The 24839-nt window shown below is 40.8% G+C and overlaps 1 protein-coding gene and 1 pseudogene across 1 annotated transcript; both read left to right on the forward strand.

Annotated features, from left to right (window-relative positions):
- The first annotated feature begins 1045 nt into the window (after positions 1-1045).
- Positions 1046-23824, forward strand: Thumpd3 (THUMP domain containing 3). The gene is made up of 10 exons (XM_036182838.1): positions 1046-1187; positions 2164-2450; positions 4258-4335; positions 9717-10190; positions 13913-14043; positions 17414-17483; positions 20055-20170; positions 21984-22094; positions 22604-22727; positions 23203-23824. The coding sequence occupies exons 2-10, from the start codon at positions 2196-2198 to the stop codon at positions 23353-23355; spliced, it is 1512 nt and encodes a 503-aa protein (XP_036038731.1). The 5' UTR covers positions 1046-1187; positions 2164-2195; the 3' UTR covers positions 23356-23824.
- On the forward strand, positions 14851-14951 carry LOC118580934 (annotated as a pseudogene).
- Positions 23825-24839: the final 1015 nt, after the last annotated feature.

Raw genomic sequence — 24839 nt, forward strand, 5'->3', positions numbered from 1 at the left:
ACTAAAATTTTAATTAAAAAGAAATTTAGTTGGGGGCACGGAGAGAGGGAGAATGTATGTGCACATCATTCATGCGGTGTCACAGTGCCCTTGGAAGTCAGACTCCAGCGTCGGATCCCCTGGAACTGAAGTTACAGGCATTTGGGAGTGGCCTAATCTGGGTGGGTGCTGCGAACAAAACTTGAATCCTCTGGAAAATCAGGTCTTAATCACTGAGAACCTCTCTACACAACCATCACTTAAAAAAAGTCAATTGTCTCTTTTTGTTGAATTATGTTTCCTTTTTAAAATGTTGCATTTGGGGCTACTGAGACGTTACAGAGGGTAAAGACACTTGCTGCCAATCCTGATGACTTCAGTTGGATCACTAGAACCCACGTGGTGGAAGGCGAGATCCAACTCCTGCAAGTTGTCCTGACCTCAGATTTGGCACATGCCCCCGCCCCCACCCCACCCCAAAAAATAAACGTAACTAAATTATGAAATGTAGCCTTTGAAATATAAAGAAAAAACATAAAACACACAAAACAGTGTATTAATAGTCAACATAAAAATGCAATATGAAAACCACAGACCAGGCTGTGGGCTATATTCTAGTTACAGCCCAGCTTGTTGGTCCCTTGCTGAAACCAAGCCGGGTACGGTGACACACATCTAAAGATCCCAGCACTCCGGATGCACAGGCAGAAACAGTGGCTTTCTGCGAGCTCCGGGCCAGCCTGGTCTACATAGCGAGTTCCGGGCCAGTCACGGCTCCACAGTGAGACTCCCATCTCAAAAGTGAATTCCAAGTAAAAACTGCTATGCAAGACCGGAATGGGGAGAGATCATCTCTTAACTTTAAAACGGGAATTAAGTCACAGTACCATCCAAATGTTTGACGCTTGACACAAATACCGGAGCACGACGGAAGCGCTGACTCAGCGTTAGCGCTGGCTACGCCCTCCACCGAGGTTACCTCAGGGCAGGTGACCCGCCACAGCTCTTCCTGTTCCGGTTCAGAGTGCAGCCAACTGCGCACAGCGTTATGCGCACCCTCGTCTCAGCACGAGCCCATCCCAAGCGCGGGAGAACCCTGACGCTAAGGCCTGACTTCCGTTTCCGGGGTGGCAACTCGGCTTCCGGCGGCGTGCCCCGAGCGCGCCTTCTCCGCAGGTGTGGCGGCCGGAAGGGTCTGCTTGCAGCCGGTAAGGGTGGGAGGGGCCGGGTAGGCGGGATGGAGGGAGGGCAGCGTTGGCTCTGTGTCGGTCGGTTCCGGGATGGAGGAGCTTCTGGCCCCTCGCTCGGCTTCATGGCGGGTGGGAATGGGAGACTTCCCTTCTAGTCTGAGCCACCTATCCAATTCTCCAACCTGCCGGTAGAAGGTGGAGATCTGTTCACAGTGGCCAGCGGGGACACGACGTCGCCGTAGTCACCTCTGTGGCCTGTCCTTGGTACAGCCTAGGGACAGCGAAGGTGTGAGCCTAAGTCACAACTCCTTTGAAAATATAATGGGGGTGTGGCTCCTCCATCACGTTAACACCTCTCCAGCCCCTTCAACCTGCACCAACACTCAGACAGAAGTTTGTTTTACTAACTCGTTGATCTCAGCATCACCATGTCGTGAGCTTTCCGAGCTTTGTAATTTAGATAGTGGAAGTTGAATTAATCTTTATTAAATTCGCTGCCCACTTGACTAGAGAGAGGAAAATAGATACCCTACCCACACACTAAAACGTTTTGATCGTTAGTCCAAAATTGTGTTGTTCTCATTAAAATCTTCCAAATTTGAGAAAGATTATTTAATTCCCAGTTTGAGGCTAGGCACGATTAACTTTGCTTTACGGTCATTTGGACCTGAGAATGTGGGAGGCAAGACTTCAAACCCTCTGAATTGCAAGGTAGAAGGACATGATGAGAGTAGTTTCTTCTTATGTTAACAACTATAGTTGTAAGATGGTGCTTGCCCACACAGATGACCCCCAAACCAAACACTGCATGCTGTGGAAACGCTCTGAGTTGTCTTCCTCTGTCTTATGTGCCTGTATATTGCTCATTTAATCATGTTTCACTGCCTGCAAATCCCTGCCCTTATTTATATGACAGTTTTAATTCTGATACATACATTTGAAATATGAAAAGACTTTTTTTTCTATTTTTTTCTTTTCTGTATTGGCTTTAAAGAGACTGTTAGGCCTTTCAGAGACTTTTCCATCATGTCTGACACTCAAGAAGCTACCAGCCGACTCCTGGATATGAACCTTCAAGAGAACAAGAAATCTGTGCCAGTGATGGAAAGTGGCATCCAAAGTGAGTCTGAGCATCTCCAAGTCACTATTGGAGCCACGGTACCTACTGGCTTTGAGCAAACAGCTGCAGATGAAGTCAGAGAGAAACTGAAGTCATCATGCAGAATCAGCAAAGACCGGGGCAAGATATATTTTGACATTCCAGTGGAAAGTCTGGCTCAGGTTTGAACAAAAAAGTATTTAATCTTTCAACTTGGTTACTTTTTGATTATTTTTCTGGTTTGTAGATACCTTGGCAGTCCTTTGCTTTGTTGTGCTCTAAAGCATCACTGGGTTTTCTGTTGTGTACTGATTTGTGAAATTGACTATTTTTTTAGTGCGCAGTGTTAATGTTTATAATGTCTTTATAATGTGCATTTAGTTTAGTACATTTTAGCATTAGTTTACTATGCTTTAGAAGTGATCATAGCATTTCCCAATGATTGATTCACCAAAATGAAATGGACATGACTGTCTATGACACTTAAATCTACTTTAGCAGAAGTTTGGGTAAGTACAAAAGCAGAGCTTTTCCATGATCAAAAGTAATTCTGCATTCCTGCAGGTGAGAAGTAGAGGTCTGCAAACTGACATCTCATTCTAACAAAAGCTACAAGCTTTCTTATTACCACACAAGTGACATAGGGCATAGGTTATTGCCTGGAGAGTTTTTAGGATTTGTTTTTATCTTGCCAGTGTATCCCAAGCTTGTAGTAGACACCCACATAATATTTGTGCATTAGTAAACAAGTATTTTGTTGATCTCTTCAGCAGTTTTGTGACGATTGAGCAGTATTACTCTTGTCATTAATCATGGGGTTTTAAGAAGCAAAGTAGTAGTTTGTCTTCAGTAACTCAGCCATCACAGAGTTAGAGCTTAAATCCCATGTGAATTGGGAGAAAGGAAGTTGAAATAGAGTCTGATATAGTCAAGGTTAGCCTGACTTTCACTACACCGCTGAAGATGACTTTGAACTCCTGTTCCCCTTTTCTCTACCTCCAGAATGCTGAGATTGCAGGCAAGCACTTGTACATCCAGCTTTCAAATCCCATGCTCTTTGCTACTGCAGTATACAACAAACCACTGCACACCGTGAAAGAAGTATAATAAAGCCCCATTTCTGTTTTTCCTTTCTCCAAATCAGGATTGTTTTCTACATGACATTTCAAACTGTTGTACTTTTTTTTGTTTTAAGATTTATTTATTTGTTATGGATACAGCATTCTGTCTGCATGTATGCCTGCATGCCAGAAGAAGGCACCAGATTTCATTACAGATGGTTGTGAGCCACCATGTGGGTGCTGGGAATTGAACTCAGGACCTCTGGAAGAACACCCAGTGCTCTTAACTTCTGAGCCATCTCTCCAGTCCATCAAGCTATTGTACTTTTATCTCACTGCCCTTTCTCTGGAGAAAAGCAGGAGCTGATGAGTAATGAAAGAATGGAACATTTAGGATGGGAAAATTTTATCTTTACATTTTTCCCCTTCTTCAAACATGACATTTCAAACTTTCATCTCACTGGCCCTTTCTCCTGGAAAAAGCAGAACTAATGGGTAACCAAAGAAATGGATGGGAAAAAATTTAAATATAAAATACGATATTAGCTAGGTGGTGGTGGCTCATGCCTTTAATCCCAGCACTTGGGAGGCAGAGGCAGGCAAATCTCTGAGCTCAAGGCCAGCCTGATATACAGAATGAGTTCCAGGACAGTCAGGGCTACACAGAGAAACTCTGTCTCAAAACAGCAACAACAAAAGTACAGATATGGGGTACTTTAAACACCTGCCTGTAATCCCAGTACTGGAAAACTGAGTCAGGGAAGTTGTGAGTTTGAGGCAACCCAGAGCAGCATAGCAAGACCCTGGCTCAAAACAAAAATGAAACATTTTTGTACCTTTTTTGTTTTTTAAATATTTAACTGTAGGTAGCTGTGTTATTCAAAAGTATTTTCAGAAGTTTGTTTCTAACATTTGTTTTCCTCCCTAGGTTCATTGTCTGAGATCAGTTGATAACTTATTTGTGGTTGTTCAGGAGTTTAAAGATTACCAGTTCAAAAATACGAAGGTGAGCTACTATTCTAACTAACTGTGGTAGCTGATTCTCAGCCATCTTTCCCAAAGAGATTGTCTTATACTGTTTACTGCCTGTCAGTAGCTTTGCTATTGGTTTATTTGTTTACAATGTTAGGAATAAAACAAGAACCTTGCACGTACCAAAATATGTGATCACAACAAAAATATGTAATCACAATAAGCTTTTTCATTAAAATCCAGAGATCTTTTGACAGTCCATCCCAAAAGCTTTTTTTTTTTTTTTTTTTTTTTTGGTTTCGAGACAGGGTTTCTCAGTGTAGCTTTTCGACTTTCCTGGAACTCATAGCCCAGGCTGGCCTTGAACTCACAGAGATCCACCTGCCTCTGCCTCCCGAGTGCTGGGATTACAGGAGTGGGCCACCACCGCCTGGCTTCCAAAAGCTGCTTTTTTAAAGGTCAGTATTTAGAAAAAACCCTGAAGTTACAGGAGAAAAAATTGACTGGCAAGTCTTAGATTATCTTGACTTGTAGTACATAGGGTTTGAAACTAGAATTCTAGAACATGAAGGGAAGGTCACAGATAGCATTCCCTCCCGTTTTGCTTTTGTCCTGTTTTAGCTTCATGGTTTGAAGTGAAGCCAAAGCAGCATTTAATACCCTTCAGTTGTTAAGACAACAGCTTTGTCTCCAGCCTGTATTTAAGTATTCAGCTGCTGTTTAATCGGAAGGGTGAAAATAGGCTGCAGTAATACTTTAGGATTTTTTCCTACATCTCTTTTTGGCCAGGTTTCCAGAATCAAGTGCTTAAAACTTTTTCTGTCAATGTTATGTTAATGTCTAACTTAGAGGTAATCTTTCCAAAAAGAACTGTGGTATGCTGTCTAATTCTCTGGTCTTTATTAGTTTTCCAGATTATTTTGGCTAGCCAAAGTATTCCCAAATCAATCAAACTGACCTGGAGGAGAAACTGACCTGGAGGAGAAAGTGATAAAGCACTTTCCTTGTTAGAGTCTACTAAAAAATTTAAATAGCAACAAAAAGGCTAAAATCTAAAGCTTAAAAAAGCTAAAGCCTAAAGCCTACACACAATTCAAACAGCTCTAAAATATCCACTGAAAATAGCTAAAAATTTTATTACCTACAAAACTAACTTTCAACATTTAGAAACACTAGCATTATTATCCTTTGGATTCCTTTTTTTCTTTAGTGATGCCTTGGGGGTTGATTCTTTGACCTTTGCACCCTAAGTGAGCACTCCCACTGAACTACATTCCAGCCCTAACTCTTGAGACTTCACATAGTTACTACAAACTGAATGATACCTAAAAAAATAAGAGATAATCTTTTGAAAAGTTATGCTGCTAAGTATTTGGGAATTTTGAAGGTCAGTTTTATGCATGAATAAATGTTACTGGGTATTAAGAAAAAATTTTTTTCTGTCTTAAATTCTCTTACCTTTAAATTACCAGGACATTATTAAATTTATTAAATTCTTAGAATTTTGTCATCTTAAAATTTGTATAGTTGAGGAAGTTCTGATATCTAAATAGAGGTGAATTTGGTTGTTGTGGTACAAATCTACATGAGCTAACCTTTCAAAGTTGATTTGGAAATCACTGTGAAAGGTTTTTGAAGGTGAGGGGATCGCTATTGGTAAGGTACCCACTGCACAAGCACAAGGACCCAGGTTCAGTCCTTAGCACCTACACGAAAGCCAGGCAGGACAGTCACCAGCTGTGACCTCTTCGATTCCGGAGAAGGAGAGACAAGTGGATTCCCATGCTCTTCAGCCAGCCAGCCTAGCTGAAAAAGCTCCAGGTTCAGTGAGAGGTCCTGTTTCTGTTTGTTTGTTTGATTTTTTGAGACAAGATTTCTCTGTGTAGCCCTGGCTGTCCTGGAGCTTGCTCTTATAGACCTGGCTTGCCTTGAACTCAGAGATCTGCTCAGCGGTCTTGGATTAAAGACGTGTGCTGCAACACCTGGCTCTTATGCTTATGTTTTTAAATAGTTTAAAATTTTATGTGTCCTAGCTATTAGCTTTATAAATACAACTTAGTACTATCTATCTAATCTATTTTTGTCTACTTTTTAAAAATATCCCTGCTATGGTTGCAGATGAAATTGTCATGTTTTTCCCAATTTTCACTCCATTCTGATTTTATTGTTTCACTTCCTTACTGTTGGACCTGTAAATATACTTTATCAGCATGTACTTCTGTCTTTTGACCTGTGAGTATAAGCAATGAGGGTTGCATCATTCCTAAACTACTTCTCTTTCCTATTATGTGCTGAGTGTACCTAACTTTGCTTCTGTTTTATAGTCACAATTCACTCTTGGTTTTTATTTTAGTCTTAAAGCCAAATGTGGATAAAGGTGCGCTTCTTGTCCTTCACTGTTGGCTTTTTTGGTTTTGAAGATGAGGGTTTGTTCTGTAGCCCAGGTTAGTGTTGCATTTGAGATTCTCCTGGGATTGTTAGCATGAGCCCCTATTCCTGGCTGTTTCTTGTTATTTTTTAATGGCCTGAGTTGAGGGATGTTTATCTTGTATATCCTTTTAGCTGGAGTATAAAGAACTAGTCTTCCTTTCTTGAAAGACCATGGTAGTTCTTCTAGCAACAAATGTTGTGAAGAGTCTTGAGTTCATCTTGATAAATATGTAATGACCAAAAAACAAGGAAAACCCCAGCTTTCTTTGAAGACTTTTGAATATCTCTTGTTACTTGAGTATTGCCAATTTACTTAAACTTTCTGGGAAAAAATGCTGCAAATTTTAAATCTCTTAGGTAAATAAATACATGTTAATTATCTTCCTTTTTAAAATCATTTTCTCTTCATTTCCTTTGAACTCTTTTGCTCATTGCCATGCTATTTGCTATTTTTTTTCTCCACATCCTTTACTGTTTTTCAGCAGGATTCTATGAAGACTGGTTTCAGTGTGGCCTTTACTGGTATATATGTATATGTGAGCACTCATATCTCCACCTTACTTATTTATTTATTTTTTATGTGTATGGGTGTTTTGTCTGCATGTATGTATGTGCACCATGTACATGTGCCTACGGAGGTCAAAAGAGGGGGCCGGATTCCCTAGAACTGAAGCTGTGAATAATATGAACTATCATGTGGGTGATCCAAACTTGGGTTCTCTACAGGAGCAATAGCAAGTGATCTTAACTACTGGGTCAACTTTCCAGCCTCCTCTACCTTGGTTTTTGTTGGTTTTGTTTTGTTTATTTGTTTGTTTTGGGTTCTGTTTTTTGTTTTTTGTTCTACAGACAGGGTTTCTCTGTGTAGCTTTGGAGCCTGTCCTAGAACTCACTTTATACACTAGGCTGGCCTTGAACTCACAGAGCTCCTCCTGCCTCTGCCTCCCAAGTGCTGGGATTAAAGGTGTGTGCCACCACCACCTGGCCCACTTTTTTTTTCTTTGAGATAGGGTCTCTTGATGAACCTAGACCTCACTGTCACCTAGGCTGGCTAGTGAGAAAACCTCAGGGATCTTCCTGTCTCCCACCCCAGCATTGGGATTGGGATTATAGGTACACACCACCATGCCTGCTTTTTTTTTTTTTTCTTTCTTTCTTTTTTTGGAGACAGGGTTTCTCTGTGTAGTCCTGGAATTCGCTTTGTAGACCAGGCTGGCCTCGAACTCACAGAGATCTGCCTGCCTCTGCCTCCCAAGTGCTGGGAATAAAGGCGTGCACCGCCACCACCCGGCTGTGTTGATAAGTTTTGAACTTACTCATATGTGAAAAAGGCAGTTTCTCTTGGGCCTGCTGTTTGTAAGAGGATTCTGGTGATTTTCCAGACCCTGAGGGTTTTCTAGACCAATAAGAGCTCTCCCTGGACTGACTGGGGATAAACAAGTCTTTTCCTCCTCTTTTTTCTATTTTATTGTTTTATTGAAGTATAATTTTCATTCCACTGAATGAATTGTTTTAATCTTTACTTCCTTTCTGGCCTCATGGGAACAGAGGCTTTGGAGTTTATCAAGCAAAGCACACTTTTCTCTTATCAATGAACTGTGGACAAATATTTGAGAAGAGTGATTGATACAGCATGCTAATTGCTAGATTGGAGTGTAAAATATGGCTGAAGTGACTGAGAAACTGAGTATTTAATTTCCTAAAGGGTTTATTTTTTTCTTTGTTTTGGAACAGTCTCGCTGCATGCATATCTGGCCTGGAACTCATTTAATAGACCAGGCTGGCCTCAAGCTCACAGAGATCCATTTGTCTCTGCCTGGGATTAAAGATGTGCACCACCACAGCTGGCTTCTGGAGCTTTAAGTCATTTGAACATCCATACTGTGGTGGTTTATATAGACTATATAACTCTGTTTGGATAGTGCTTGCTCTGTTGGAGAGCAGCAGTCTGTACTTCACATTTAAACATCATCCAGTAACTGCTTCTTGGTTGATTACTCTTGCAGTACTAGCAGTTGAATTTAGGACCTGTACACTGTACCACTGAGTTATATCCCTGGCCCTCTTGCTTTTTATTTTGAGATAGGGTGTTAATAAGTTAGCTAGGCTGGCCTTTAACCCACTCTGTAGCTCAGGAAACCTGAACTTGTAACTTTGTCCCAGGTTCCTTAGTAGCTGGGATTACAACTCTGTGCCAATAAACCCACCCTGGCAGCTGTATATTAACCACCCTTTATATGTCTCTGCTGTTGTAGGTGTGTGGCCTATAGCAAAGGTCAAGGTAGTTTGGGTCTTTCCACCATGAAGTTACAGGAGTGTCCTTGCTCATAAATAGTACATAAACATAGTAACCATAGATCATTCTTAGTACTGTAGTCAAATTGGAAGAGAAGAACTTGATAGGGCAGGCACCGCCATATTTACTTTTTAAAAAACATAATCATGTGAGCCAGGTGTAGTGGCCTACACCTTTAATCCCAGTACTTAGGAGGCAGAGGCAGATGGATCTCTTGAGTTCTAGGGCAGCCCAGCCAAAGAGCCAATTCCAGGACAGCCAGGGCTGTAGAGAAGAGACCCTATCTCAAAAATACAAAACAAATAGATAATCATACTATTTAAAATCCGGACAAATGACATTTTTAACCTCTACAGCTTGAAATTCAAATTCAGAAGATCTGAAAGGAAGTCATCTAGACTGGTTGCCTTCTTCCTCTGCTGCTGTCCATCCCCTGCCTCCCCTCAGTGCTATGTCTGATCTGCCTTCTCTTATTCTTTAGTAGCATAGTGTTTATATACCCTCACTTCATTCACACTGAGCTTTTCTTAATTGCAGGCATTATTTGGTTTACCCTTTGCTTCTGAACTCCCACACTTCCATCCTAAGGACCAGAGCTGTCTATAAAGAAAGTGGGCATTTTTTTTTTTTTTTTTTTGTTCAGTTAAAATGGTGAGAAATATAAGGGTCTCATTCTCCATCCTTTGCAGGAAGAAGTTCTAAAGGACTTCGAAGAATTGGCTGAAAAGCTCCCATGGTCCAGCCCTTTAAAAGTCTGGCAAATTAACACGAGTTTCAAGAAGAGGAAAGTAAAGCACAGAAAGGCAAACCAGAGTGCAGGGAAAGAGAAGGCCAACTGTGGACAGGGAGACAAAGCAGAAGAGAACGGTGATAAGAAGCTTACCAGCAGCACTTCAGAACCACACATCTTGGACTATTATGAAAATCCAGCCATCAAAGAAGAAATATCAACCTTAGTGGGTGATGTCTTAGCATCTTGCAAAGATGAGACTGGCGAAAGCTTCAGAGAAGAAACTGAACCACAAGTACAGAAGTTTAGAGTCACCTGCAACAGAGCAGGAGAGAAACACTGCTTTACCTCCAATGAGGCTGCGAGGGATTTTGGGGGTTCTGTTCAAGAGTATTTTAAGTGGAAGGCTGATATGACCAACTTTGATGTAGAGGTGGGTATCAATTTCCACCGATGACTGTAATGGGGTTGGGACAACGGTTCAGTGGGTAAAGTGCTTGCTGAGCAAGCCTGAGAACCTGAGTTGGGATCCCTAGCACCCACATAAAAGCTGGAAACAGATGTGTGCATGTTAACCCTAGCACTGATAGGTAGAGACAGGCAGTACCCTGGAGCTTGTTGGGCAGTCCAGCTGAAACAGCAAGACCCTATTTCAAAAAGTAGAATAGTAGAAGACACTCACACACAAAAGGGAAGAAAGGTTCTCATGTTTGTAGAATTTCTAGACTAGCTTAGTAAAGGGACAGTAAAACAGTGGCCGTAAAGCTAGGAGGATGTAGTTAGGAACAGCATGGCCTATGGAGATAGCTGGGCAGTTGTAGATTGAAAATTTTACTCTGAAACTCTAGAATTAGACAAGATTATCTCTTTGAGCCTCTGTTTCAAATGGAGCCAGAGGTCTATACTATGGAAGGCAAATGAAATAATGGTTTAAGGTGTTTGGTATAGTATATTAGTATATGCTAAGTACTCAATGGATAGATGCTGTCAGAACTCAAGTAATGGGGGCATGTGCCTTTAATCCTAGCACTCAGGAAGCAGAGGATCTTTTGTGAGTTCAAGGCAAGCCTGGCCTACATAGTGAGTTCTGGGACAGCTAGGACTATGTCGAGAGCCTATCTTGAAAAACCCTCAGGTATGCTCTGTCTCTCTATCTCTGAACTCGGCATCAACATGTCCAGCAGAAGAAGAGTAATTTTTTAAAAATTGCAGTGCCGGACTCAGACCCAGGACCTTGCACATGGTAGACAAGCACTCTACTTCTAAGCTATATCTACCCAGTGCTCTGGTTCCCAGTCCAGTATTTTTCTGTATTATGTGGACTTCTAGATTGTAAATTTACCTCATACAAACTTTTATCTGCAACTAAACCATAGTGGAATTTAATTTTTAGACCCTTAAGTCTAGGTTTTAGGGCTAATCCTCATCTAGAACCAACTGCTTAAAAAAAAAGTCAGCCAGGTTCTCAAAACCAAATGCCCCCTGTTATTTAGCTTGAGAATCCTTGTGATTACTGGGTGACTAATGTGGTTAATAGTAATTGGAGTTCCTTAAATTTTTGGTGGCTTATATAGGTCCCTAGCAGTTGACATGATTACCAAGAAGTTGATTTCTGTTGCTTTGGGGTACTTAAATCTGGGACACGTCATTTTCTTTGTAACTTTTCTTAAAAAGAAAAAAAAAAAAGTCAAACTAGTCCAATTCCTCATTCCATATTCCCTTACACAGCTGCCATGAGATTGAACAGGCTAAAGAACAGCTGAGTCTAGAAATTAGCAAGGTGACACAGAGGACAAATCATGGAGCCACACTGCCTGGGTTACATTGTAACTCAGGCACTGGTATGAAGGGCATGAGAACTGATGGCTCTGTGTCCTAGGCTCAGGGTCTTAGAGGAAATGCGGCCATACAAATAAGATGTGTAGACCAGGGCCTTGCAGGTTGGAGTGTCAGCTCTTGACTGCTGTCTTTGGTAAAACTGTGATGAGGACATTCTAAGGGGAAGATCGGGGAACATTTTATCTTCATAGAATGTTTTTGAATTAGGAACACTAGGACAAAGATAGTCATATTAGATATTATATAAAAACACTAAGAAAACAGTAGTTGATAAAGCAATGTGACACAGTGTCAACTTTGGGGAGAAGGTATGTCTGAGAGTCTGCTGTGAAAATGGGTTTATTGCACTTATGGATGGTTGAAGTGTTTTCCCAAAATGTAGTAATTTAAAAAATATATGTAGTCTAAGTATGGTACATGCCTTTGACTCAGGAAGTAGAGATGGGCAGATCTCATATTTGAAAGCTAGCTCTGGTCTCTGTAGTAAGTTCTAGGCCAGCCAGAGTGTAGAGTGCATAGTGAAACCCTGTCTGGTTTTTTGGTTTTTGTTTTTGGTGTTTTTTATTTTATTTTGGGGGGACTTTTTGAGACAGGTTTCTCTTTGTAACACTGGCTACCCTAGAACTTGCTCTGTAAACCAGGCTGGCCTTGAACTCAGAGATCTACCTACCTCAGGCTCCCGAGTGCTGTGATTAAAGGTGTATACCACCACTGCCCATCTAAATCCTGTCTTAAATAAAACAAATAAAAAACAATAAAACACACACACACACACACACACACACACACTCACACACACACTCATACACTCATATTTTAAAGCCATGTCATCATGTTAATGTAATAAAATCTGGGAGATAATCTAGTGATAGCCAGCTTGTATATATACTGAGTGATAAGAATAAAACATTTTAAAATTCAATGAAAATAATATGTACATGAAAATACACATATTTCATTTTTGTGAAGTTCAAAAATGATACAACTAATTTATAATAGTAGTGGTCAGATTAATGATCACCCTGCATGTTGACCAAGAAGGAAACAAAGGGACCTTCTAAAGGGTACTGTATATAGGTCAGAGCTCACTGAACTATGTATATATTTAAGATTTACATATCTCTGGGCTCACGAAATAGCTCAGTGGGTAGACAGACTTGCCACCAAGGCTGCTGACCTGAGTTCAATTCCTAGGACACATGGTGGAAGTTGTCCTCTGATTTCTACACCCTGTCCACATATACACATAAGTAAATAAATACGTAAATAAATGAATGTTATGCACTTTATAGTAAGCATGCAAAGTCTAATTCAATCAGATAATTTGTGTGGGCTGGAGAGATGGCTCAGTGGTTAAAAGAACGGGCTGCTCTTACAGACAGTACAGGTTCAGTTCCCAGCACCCACACGGCAGGCAGCTCACAATTGTATCTCCAGTTTCCAAGGATCTGACACACTTTTCTGTCTCCATGGACACCAAGTGTGCATGTGGTACACAGATACACATTCAGGCAAAATCCTCATGCACATAAAATAAAAAATAAAAATTTTCTAAAAAGAAAGCTTTTGTGCTTGGTGGATGTGTGAGTACAAGCCACACCTGGCTTTTCTGTGGGTGCTGAGTATTCAAACTCAGGTCTTCATAATTGCGAGCACTTCTCCACTGAGTCCTCTCCCCAGCCTTGAGTAAGAGAGTTGTTTTATTTTTGTTTTCTCTTAAGACTTCAAAAAGTCTTAATAAGGCAAATATATCACATACTTATGATCCCAGCACTTATGAGGCAGAAGCAGGGGGATTGTGAGTTTCAGTCCAGCTGGCCTACATAAGAAATTTAAGCCAGGCCAGGCAGTGGTGACACAGGCCTTTAATCCCAGCATTCTTGAGGCAGAGGCAGGTGAATCTCTGAGTTCGAAGCCAGCCTGGTCTACACAGTGAGTTCCAGGACAGGCTCCAAAACGACACAGAGAAACCCTGTCTCAAAAAACCAAAAAGAAAAAAGAAAAAAAGAAAAAGAAATTCAAGCCAATCTTGACTCTGAACCATGTTTTACTTTATTCTTTTACATTTTTGTTTGTTTGTTTGTTTGTTTTGTTTTGTTTCAGTTTGTTTGAGAGTCTCTTTATCTGGTCCTGACTGTTCTGGAACTCATTATGTAGACTAGGTTGACCTTGAACTCACAGAGATCCACCTGCCTCTGCCTCCTGAGTGCTGGGATTAAAGCACTTGGGAGGCACAACACTCAGCTAAGGCCCTACTTAAAAAAAAAAAAAAGTATTAAAGAATGCCAACTGTTTCTTTCATCTAATTTGATGTAGGTTCTCCTGAACATCCATGATAATGAAGTCATTGTTGGCATTGCATTGACAGAGGAGAGTCTCCATCGAAGAAATATTACACATTTTGGACCTACAACTCTTAGGTCAACACTTGCCTATGGGATGCTGAGGTAACAGAAGGGGATTTTCTATCTTTATTGCAATGGGCACTTTGCTCTGAATTTTGCTTTAAAACACTCATTTTCTAAAAAAAAAGAAAAAATTTCTTGGTTAGAATTACAAAGTTTGCCTATTTCCTCTTTGATATCACTGTTGTCAGCTTAGATGGTGTATTAGTATTATTGATTAGGAAGTGAGAGTGGGGGGTTGGGGATTTAGCTCAGTGGTAGAGCGCTCACCTAGCAAGCACAAGGCCCTGGGTTCGATCCTCAGCTCAAAAAAAGAAAGTGAGAGTGGTATTTCCATGTGTGTCTTCGGTGGATTGGCTGTCTCTGTTGAGAAAGGATATCCTTTTTTAGGAGATAGAGCCAGATTTGCTGGGCTTTGTTTTATACGTTGAAGCAGACAAGAGAGAGCCTTAAAGTGTGTAAGTGAATACAGAACTGGTACATTGAGTGGAGGTGTTGCACTGCAGCACATGCCAGCCTTGGTATCCTGAGTGCCGGGCTCATAGAACACACTACCATACCCCACTTACTCATATATTTAAATGTACTGGCAGCAACCCAGGGATCATCTTGGGAGTTTCAGAAGTGCAAGGCAAGCAACTCTTTGTTGTTGTCATTTTTTTCTGTCATTGGTGTCTCCTTTCTTAAAGCCCTTCTCCCCCAACTTGAGATTTCAAGACTGGAAAATGGGTTTGACATGGGACTCAAAAGATTATTCATCGGGTTGGGGATTTAGCTCAGTGGTAGAGTGCTTGCCTAGCAAGTGCAAGGCCCTGGGTTCGGTCCTCAGCTTAAAAAAAAATTATTCATGTACTCAGTTTGGCAGTAAATATACTAAAATTAAAGCAATACAGAGAAGATTAGCATGGCCCTGCACAAAGATGACAGACAGAGTTGTGTAATGTCCTTATGAGCAAACAAAAAAAGAAGAAAAATTATCATGCTGGAGACATGGCTCAGAGGTTTATGAGTGCATGCTGAGGAGGACCTGATTTTGGTTCCCAGCACCCAGGATGTCAGATAATAATGACCTGCAACTCCAGCTCCAGGGGGTTCAAGCCTCTATCTTCTGCAGGCATCAGCATTTACATGCACACATCCACCCACACATGTACACATATATATCCTTTTTAAAAAATAGAGTGGTAGCTGACTTTGGGATTATAGAGATGGCTCAGCAGATACTAGTTCTTGCTGTTCTCCCAGAGGACCAGAGTTCAATTCCCAGCACCCATATCTGGAAGCTTACAACTGTCTTTAATTCCAACTCCATATCCTTTTCCAATACCCTCTTCTGGCCTCCATGGATACCTATACACATGTGCACAGAGAGAGAGACACACACACACAAATACATACACATTGGTAAAAAATATAAATATTTTATTAAAAAGTTTTGTTCATGAAAACTAAATGCAGAAATACAGATAGGTTGTCTTATTCTGTATAGTGCCTGGCATGTCCTGATGAGTTATATAAGTATATTTGCTTCCTTTCTAGTCCTTGCTTCTTCCTCCTTCATCCTGGTCATACGTGGACTCATAAAACACTCTTAAACTTCATTCATTGAACAGACATTTGTTATTTGTCTCCAACTGTGATTATAGAAACCAGCATACAAAGAATTATTTTGGGTGCAAGTATTAAAAAGCTAAATAGAATAAAAAAGTGATGATTGGGCTGAGGAAGCAGCTCAGTACAGTTTCTGCACAAGATAAGGGCCTGAGTTTGACCTACCAGCAGCACATGTATCTAATTCCAGCACCAAGGAGGCAGAGAGAAGAGGACCCCTGGCCAGCCAGTCTAACTGAATTTGTGAGCTCCAGGTTGTGAGGGACCCTTTCTCAAAAACTGAGGTGAAGAGCAATTGAGGAAGATGCCCAGCCAGGCATTACACTACACCTTTAATATCAGCACTTGGCAGGCAGAGGCAGGCGGATCTCAGTGAGTTCAAGGCCAGCCTGGTCTACATAGTGAGTTTCAGGACAGCTAGGGCTCTGAAGAGAGACTCTCTCAAAAAACCAAAACCAAAAAAGAGAGGGAAAAAGATGTCCAGTATTGACCTCTAGCCTTCATATGCATGTAGGCAAACACAAGTGTGTATGCATGTGCACACCTATACATGAAGTGATGTGATCATTATGCTAAGGATGGGGTGGTTGGAGAGATGAGCAAATATTATATCAAATCCACACAAAACCTTGAAAGTCATCTCAAGAAAGGTAGAAACTATGGGGCTGAAAAAATGGCATAGCACCGTAGGAGCACTGGCTGCTCTTCCAGAGTTCTTTGGTTCAATTCCTAGCACCAACATGGTGGCTCATAATTGTTTATAACTCCAGTCTGGGAATGTGATGTCTCTTCTGGCTTCGAAAGGCAATGCTCATCTGTGATGCAGATATGCATGCAGGCAAAACATCCATACACATAAAGGTTAAAAATTAAGAAGTGTAGAAACTAGTAGTAGAAAACAGATTGCTTTTCTGTCTCTTGAAAGCTTATGGACTTATGCTCAACTCCCCTGTGCACATGGCTGCCTGCCATTTAAATATATATACCTACAGTTGCACATTACTAGTTTACACAGCCAGGGGCTACTTGCTCTTTATTACAGATTCCTAAGAGGATTTGAGTGACATGCTTTGATCAGATGCCCAGTCCTGGCCCATTAGCAGTGACTGACATTATAGGCTTGCCTAAGAATCTGTCTTATGAGGGAGATTGTTAGCATACATGGTGTAAGGTCTCAAACAAAACATGAAAAGGTTAGAACAGACAAAACTTAGTAAACTGAGGATTGGTACTACCCAGAGGAGATAGTAAACCTTGACCTGTGGTCCTGACTGTCACCTCGTTTTGGGTTCTAGGAAAAATATTTCTTTCCTTTTTTTTTTTAAATGTGGAGCTGAGGATCGAACCCAGGGCCTTGCGCTTGCTAGGCAAGCGCTCTACCACTGAACTAAATCCCCAACCTATCTGTTAAATGTTAATGGGGTTGTTACAAGGATTCAGTGAAATAACAAGTGTATAAAGTTAAAGCAGTTGTTTTATGTTAAAGACGTTATCTCTAAACACAAAATGAAAGGATACTGAATGTCTGGTTGTCAGCAAATATCTACTAAAGAATCTTCCCAGCTTAGCTTCCTGAGTGCTGGGATAACAATTCTTTCTTTTCCGTTTTCAGCATTGAATCTGAAACCCAAAGCTTTGTACACATAGGTGAGCACTGCTCCTGAGTGCCAGCCCCAGGCTGACTTTCAGACTATAGATTGCTGCTCCTTCATGCCTGTGTCCTAACCTTTAGGAATCTCTATTGTGGGAAGCCTTAGCTTTTGGCTGATCTCACATGTGCTGAATTTTTTTCTCCCTCCAGGCTCTGTGAACCTAAACCTACTGATGTAATAGTGGATCCAATGTGTGGAACAGGAGCAATACCAATAGAGGTAATCATGCCTCTTTATTTTTACATAAGCAAGTGATAATATCATGTATTTCAAACAGCTCAGTGCCATACAACTAAACAGTAAAATTTATTTTCTGGCTCATAGAGGAGCTGAACTTGATGGCTGAGCCACTAGATTGACTAGCAGAGGATAACTGAAGGTATCCTAAACAGGAGGAAGTTGGTTTTCATCTGTATAGTTAGTGAACAAGTTTAGTTATGAAAAGGAGAAACCACAGTGGTGTAGCTCAGTGCTGGGGTACTTGCTTGGCATGCCAGAGGTCCTGGACTTGATCTCCAGCCCTGAAAAACAAAACTGGAAACCAACCCACCACCTATGAGCATTCCTTATATTTGTTTCTGTTTTGAGACAGGGTCTCACTATGTAGCCCTAGCTGGCCTCAAACTCAGAGGTCTGCCCATCTTTTCTAGGATTAAGGGCACAAACTACCACAACTCAGTCTTTTTACCTGTTTTCTTTTTTTAAAAAATTATGTTTTAGGAAATCTGACAAAGCTACATACCCAGTGACCTTAAATAATTTTTAGAATTACTACCTCACTCATAAAAACTACAGAAGGCACTGAGCAGTGGTGACCCACACCTTTGATCCTAGCACTTGGAGGCAGAAGCAGGTAGATCTCTGAGTTAGAGGCTAGCCCTGGTCTACAAAGTACGTTCTAGGACAGTCAGAGCTACACAGAGAAACTCTGTCTCAAAAAACCAAAACCAACCAACCAACCAAAACAAAACAAAAACTACAGAAGGCAAAACAAGAACTGAAAAGATTTTTTATTTTTATTTATTTATTTTTTTGAGGCAGGGTCTTGGTGTGTAGTATAGGCCATCCTTGAATTTATGGCAGTCCTGCCTGAGCCTCTCTCGAGTGCTGGGATTACAGGTGTGAGCCCCACACACAGTGGGAGAGGGATCTTGTAGGTAGAGAACTGTTGAGACTGAGTGAGTCACATCATCTATGTGTCTGTAAGTGATTGACAGGCAGGAGCTCACAGGAAAATCACTTAGTTTTGTGTGAAATAGTCCACACTATACCAAAAGCCAGTAAAAAGAAACTGCACAGAAGTACCACAGATTGTGTTGAGTGGGACAGAAATGGGACAGATGAGCAAGCCCAATGCAACCCATAAAGGGTAAAATAATCCAGAGTTTTATTAGCAAATCTATGGTCTGACTTTGATCAGGAGTTAAGATCCAACAGGAAACCACATAGTCTGCATGTTCTTCCACTAGTGATGGCTGGGAAATGACTATTGCTTGAGATCTGAACCTAAGAGCTTAGTTACGGTCAAGAATTCTAGAAACAAAGCTGTGGTTTTCCAGCATTAAACCATGACTTTTCTATGAAATACCAGGTAAAGTTACCATGTGTCCAGAAACATGAAGCAGAAATAGACACCAGAATAAAAGAGGGGGAAAAAACAGTCTGAGCCATTTCCATGTAAAAATAGGCACGAGAACACCATTGTAGTAACTTTAGCTGAGGAATGAATGATGGAAATTGTGAAAAGTTGCCAGGGTCTGTGAACAGATGTGGCCACTAAAGTATCAAATACCCGGCCTACTCAGAGAATACTGAGATTTAAAAGTAATGTAAAATGCAGCTTGAGGTAGGAAATCCAAATTGTATTAAAAGTTTAAAAAAAAAAAAAAAAAGTTGGCAAAGATTCTTATCCAATGGAGCCACATCTCCAGTGGGTAAGAATCACCTGAGAGACTTACCCTGTGGGTTCCTTCTGTATCCCTCCCTACCTACCCAGTTTCTAGCATACTTGAACATTCCTTTTGTTTGCAGTCATTGTAGAATAATAGACTGGAATATCTTATTACCTTCAAAGATCTGAGCAAAATACAAAGTTATAAAGTGCTGCATTCATGCATCCATGTCTTCATGGCAGAAACTGTACCTTAGTTTCACAAGCATGTTATTGCTTGGCACATATATTCTGGTGACATTTTTTACTTAACTACAAAATCCTTTCAGAGATATATGGTGGTTATCTTTTTTTTTTTCTGAGACAGGGTTTCTCTGTGTAGCTTTGCGCCTTTCCTGGAACTCACTCTGTAGCCCAGGCTGGCCTCCAACTCACAGAGATCCACCTGGTGGTTATCTTTTAAAAGCTAAACTTTCACAATTCAAGGGTATAGGTTGGGTTAGTTTGGTTAATATTTTGGGGTAGGGGGATTTCTGGGACAAGGTTTCTCTCTATATATGTCCTGGCTCCTGGAACTCGCTCTATAGACAAGGCTGGCCTTGAACTCACAGAGATTGCCTGCCTCTGCTTCTTGAGTGCTGGGATTAAAGGCATTCACCGCCACCATCTGGCAGTTTGGATAATTTTTTAAAATCATGTTTATTTAGTGAACTAGTCTATTGTATGTGCCAGCCTTTGCTGGGTAGGGATTGAATAAAATACTAGACCTATCTGGAAAGAGTTGCTAGATTACTTGGAAGACAGAACTGATAGACAGCCACATTATTGAAAATTGACCGTAATGACTGCCCCTTTAATTGTCTCTTGTGGCATATTTAACCAACATTCTTGTCTCATAGGGGGCTACTGAGTGGTCTCACTGTTACCATATTGCTGGGGACAACAACCCACTGGCAGTGAACAGAGCAGCAAATAACATCTCATCTCTGTTGACTAAGAGCCAGATAAAAGATGGGTAAGTTTAACTTCAAAGAGTGCATTGCATCTTTGCAAGTCACCCTCCATACTGACTTGGAATTATCATTCATTGCCTGTGCTTTGTGACACCTTTAGAACCAAATGAACAGGGTGAGAAGATACCATCTAGCTTATTGAAAATCACTTATAATTAATGTAACTACAATTTCCATACTCAATTTTATTTCTCCTTTTTTGTTTATTATTTGTCTTTTTCCCAAACAGTATGGTATGGTAGAGGTTTATTTATTTAGAAAAGGTCATATATATCCTATAACTGGCTCTTACCTTGAACTCACTGTATAGTGCAGCTGGCCTCAGACTCACAGTGATCTTCCTTTGCTTCCCAAGACTGGGATTATAGGCATGAACTACCAAATCCAACTGTTTACATTTGCAGTACATGGGTAGATTCATTTTAATGTCACCAATTTGAGAATACTTTCAGTATTATTTTTACATGGCTCATTTTTAATGACTACACAGCATTCCATCATATAGAACTACTATCGTTTACTTATTTAGCTTTTTTTCTAAAATAATGTGAGTTGAGTCAGGGTGTGGTTAACACACACCTTTAATCCCAGCACTTGGGAGTCACTCTGACTTCGAGGCTAGCCTGGTCTATAGACTGAGTTCCAGGATAGCCAAGACTACAGAGAAAACCTATCTGGGGGGGGGGGGGGAAGTAAAACAATGTGAATTGAAAGAAGCATGAAAGTCATTTCCATAACGTTTAAATTACCAGTAATCTTGACTCATGGCCCTGGCCTGTTCAAATCCTCTAATCACTTTGCCTTTGAAGCCTTTTGGATTGGTCTTTCTGTTTATTTGTGTATGTGTGGGCCTGAGAGTGCCATGGAGCTGTGCTATGGTGTAAAGTCAGAGGACAGCTTGGGGGAGTTGATTCTCTTCCTCCTCTGGGTCCCAAGAATCAAACTGTTTGTCCAGCTGGGCCATTTCTCTGGCCTTTTACACATTTTTTTACATGTAAACTCATTTTCTCTGGTGCTTTTTAAAATTGTGTGTGAAACCATAAGAATAGTTTTAACCATTTAAAAAACTTGTATTTCAGTTATGGCTATATTTCTTCCTATATTACTATAACTTTTCTTCTTAGAAAAACCATGTTTAAGAATTAATACTGCAGAATTTTTTCTTTTTACATTTATTTATTTGTGTGTGGACTCAAGAGTAGGGGCTTAGAGGTCAAACTGAAGAATTCAGTTCTCTCCTTCCACCATGTGGGCCCCAGGAATCAAGCTCAGGTCATCAGACTCAATGGCAAGTGCCTTTGTCCGTTATGCCATCTCATTAGCCTGGAGAATATATTGAATAATCTTTCTATAGATGTAACAATCTTATTAAATAAGAAACACGAGCCAAATGCAGTTAAAAGTCCAAGAGGTCAGAGCAGTAGCTAAAACCTTTCTTACCTTTTGCTGCCGATGTCATCCTTCCCCTCAGAAAGAGACCTACTTTTTGTGTCTGTCTTTTTATTGACTTTCTGTTCTGCCTTCTCATTGGTTGTAAACCCAGCCACATGACCTTGTCACTGCCTATCTATACAGACCTCCAGGTCTCTATGGTAGGTATTGAGATTAAAGGCATCTCCTTGCTGGCTGTATCCTTGAACACACAGAGATCTACCTATCATGTGATCGAGATTAAAGGAGTGTATCACCACCGCCCATCTTCTGCTATGGCTTGCTATTAGCTCTGACCCCCAGGCAACTTTATTTATTAACTTACAAATAAAATCACATTTCAGTACAGATAAAGTATCACCGCATCTTTCCTTTTCTCTACAGAAAAACATCCTGGGGGTTGCCCATTGATGCTATTCAGTGGGATATCTGCAACCTCCCACTGAGAACTGCTTCTGTGGATATTATTGTAACAGATATGCCATTTGGAAAAAGGTAGAATTGGGTCTTTCTTTTTGAAATGGAGTTTGATTTTACCTGTTATTGTGCTGTTTGTCTTTTCAGTCAGAAAGATGTACTATATTTCATTTTATCCCTTATGCCATTACATGATCCTATTCTACATTATAGGTTGAGGAGCATTTGCTTCTTGAGACAGATTACTCAGTGGTTTGGCTCATATAATTTGTTTGTTGTCTTCATTGAGATAAGTTACAGTTATAAAAAATTATGCTGGGCAGTCCCGGCACTCAGAAGGCAGAGGCAGGTGGATTTCTGTGAGTTCGAGGCCAGCCTGATCTACAAAGTAAGTTCCAGGACAGCCAGAGCTGTTACACAAAGAAAACCTTTCTCGAAAAACAAAATACAACAATCCTTTATTGGCATAGAATGTCAAAGCTCTGGCCTCTAAAAAATGCCTTCTGCCTACCCTGGAGTTTGCTATCTCGTGTAAGAAACTACCTATTTACCTTTTGCAACACTTTTTACTTGACCTTCTTTTATAGGATGGGCTCCAAGAAGAGAAACTGGAATCTATATCCAGCTTGCCTTCGGGAAATGAGCCGTGTCTGTAGACCAGGGACAGGCAGAGCTGTGCTGCTTACTCAGGACAAGAAATGTTTTACCAAGGTACCGAACATGAGACTTAAAATCTCAGCCAAAGGCAACTTTAGGATTCTTAAAAGGTGGCTTTGGACCCTAGTGATAGGGTAGTGGCACAGCTGGCAAGGCAGACAGGTGAGCTTCTGGGTTCAGTGAGACCCTTCCTTACTTCACACACACACACACACACTCACTCACTCACTCACTCACTCACTCACTCACTCACTCACCTGCTTGTATGTGTACCACATTTATGCCTGGTGCCCTCAAAGGACAGAAGAGGGTATTGGATAGACCCCCTAGAATTGGAGCTATAGATAGTTGTGAGCTGCCATGTAGGTGCCAGAAACTGAACCCAGATCCTTTGCAAGAACAAGTGTTCTTAACTTCTGAGCCAACTCTCCAACCCACCACTCATATAGCATTTAAGTGGCAAGGGTTCCAGGTTGGTTTAAAAGCAGACTTGGCAGCCTAATGACTTTGTGCTTTTTGTGTGTACCAGGCATTATCTGGAATGGGACATGTGTGGCGAAAGGTCCATACAGTCTGGGTGAACATCGGGGGCCTTCATGCTGCAGTTTATCTTCTAAAACGCACTCCTCAAGCCTTTGTTCATCCTTCAGAACATGATGGAGGAAGACATGCTCCTTGGTAACGCAAAGAATGAAGACGACTGTGTATTTATAGTTCCTAATGCTGGACGTGTCAGCTTTGGGGAAAAATACAGACAAGTAGCTTAGCGTTGCAGTCTTTGCTGCTTCACCACTCCAGAACGCTTTGTTAGCAAGGTGACTAATGGTACTTCCTGAGAAGCCTTGGCTTCTAAGTTTGAGAATACTTTAGGTCACGTTCTGTCACCTGTGAAGCCTAATGTTCTGTAGTCTAAGTTCTTTATATCGCCCTCAGAAACTAAAGCATCCCTCAAGACCTAGTTTACCATCTGCCTTAAAATACACACAACCAAAACAGGGCGAAGGTGCTTTGTGTGACTAAGTGTAATAAGACATTACTAAGTAGTCCAAGTGTCGGTAGATGACATATGGGACCAACAAGCCAAATTAAAGGAATTTTTCTTCTAGTATACATGTCTTACTTTTCAAAGCCCAATAAACAAGTAAATCCTGTCAGTGTTTGTGGGGAGCTAATGTATCTTTAAATGAAACCCTGACCTGGGAGACCTAGTCTTGCCTAGTTCATTGTTGAGTTCTCCAGTTGTACTGAATCCTTCCTCAGATAGTGCTATAGGAAATGAAATAACCTCAGAACTCATCAGTCCCACAATAGTGTGTCCTAAAGCAAGCCCTGTTTAAGTTTTGATGGGAAGTTATTTTGGAGTCTGGCTTCATTCAGCTTAGATTATCAGTATGGTGTTTCTATTTAGAACAAAGGACACAGTACTTCCTTTCTTTGAAAACAGAATCCACATTGACAGCATAGTCAGTAGCCAGTTGGCTTGGAATTACGTAGTAGAGAATGAACTGGGATTAATAAATTTGTAAAGGTTTTATATCCTAGATGGGCATATTTGTCAAAATAAATTATTGATTGAACAAACTTACAAGTTTCCACCTTTGACAAAAGAAACCATTTAAATCTCAAAGCAAGCTGGTCAGAGTCAGGATGTGCAAGGATAGTTCTGTTTTCCTCACCATGTACCAAGTTCCTACCTAACACAGTATTTGCCAGTGAGCATTTAATATTTACTGAACAAATAAACTAGTACTTTTAATGCTAAGTTCTCAAGCTAATATACCAGGTTTATGCTTGATTCATCACAGATCTAATTCTGTAAGTATACCAAAAATCTGACTTAAGACAGTGCAAATACAGCAGGTACTATGTCATCTTCATTTCTGGTTGGTAAATTGTTAATCTGGTTACTAGAATAAGAAATGAGCTATGAGTTTTTTTTCCCTCTAGGTAAGGTTTCCCTGGCTGGCCTCTGCCTCCCAGGTGTTGGGATTAAAGGTATGCAATCCCATGCCAGATTAATGTTACTTTTTTTTTTTTCCTTTGGTTTTTCAAGACAGGGTTTCTCTGTGTAGCTTTGCACCTTTCCTGGAACTCACTCTGTAGCCCAGGCTGGCCTCGAACTCAGAGATCCTCCTGCCTCTGCCTCCCGAGTGCTGGGATTAAAGG

This window comes from Onychomys torridus, chromosome 3, assembly GCF_903995425.1.
Source record: "Onychomys torridus chromosome 3, mOncTor1.1, whole genome shotgun sequence".
Lineage (NCBI taxonomy): Eukaryota > Metazoa > Chordata > Mammalia > Rodentia > Cricetidae > Onychomys > Onychomys torridus.

Excerpts from the sequence above, each read along its gene's own strand:
- Thumpd3 (XM_036182838.1), top strand. The coding sequence starts at position 2,196 with ATGTCTGACACTCAAGAAGCTACCAGCCGACTCCTGGATATGAACCTT. Across the intron at positions 17,484-20,054 it reads CAGGAGCAATACCAATAGAG|GGGGCTACTGAGTGGTCTCA; the intron begins GTAATCATGCCT and ends CTTGTCTCATAG. Across the intron at positions 20,171-21,983 it reads AAGAGCCAGATAAAAGATGG|AAAAACATCCTGGGGGTTGC; the intron begins GTAAGTTTAACT and ends TTTTCTCTACAG.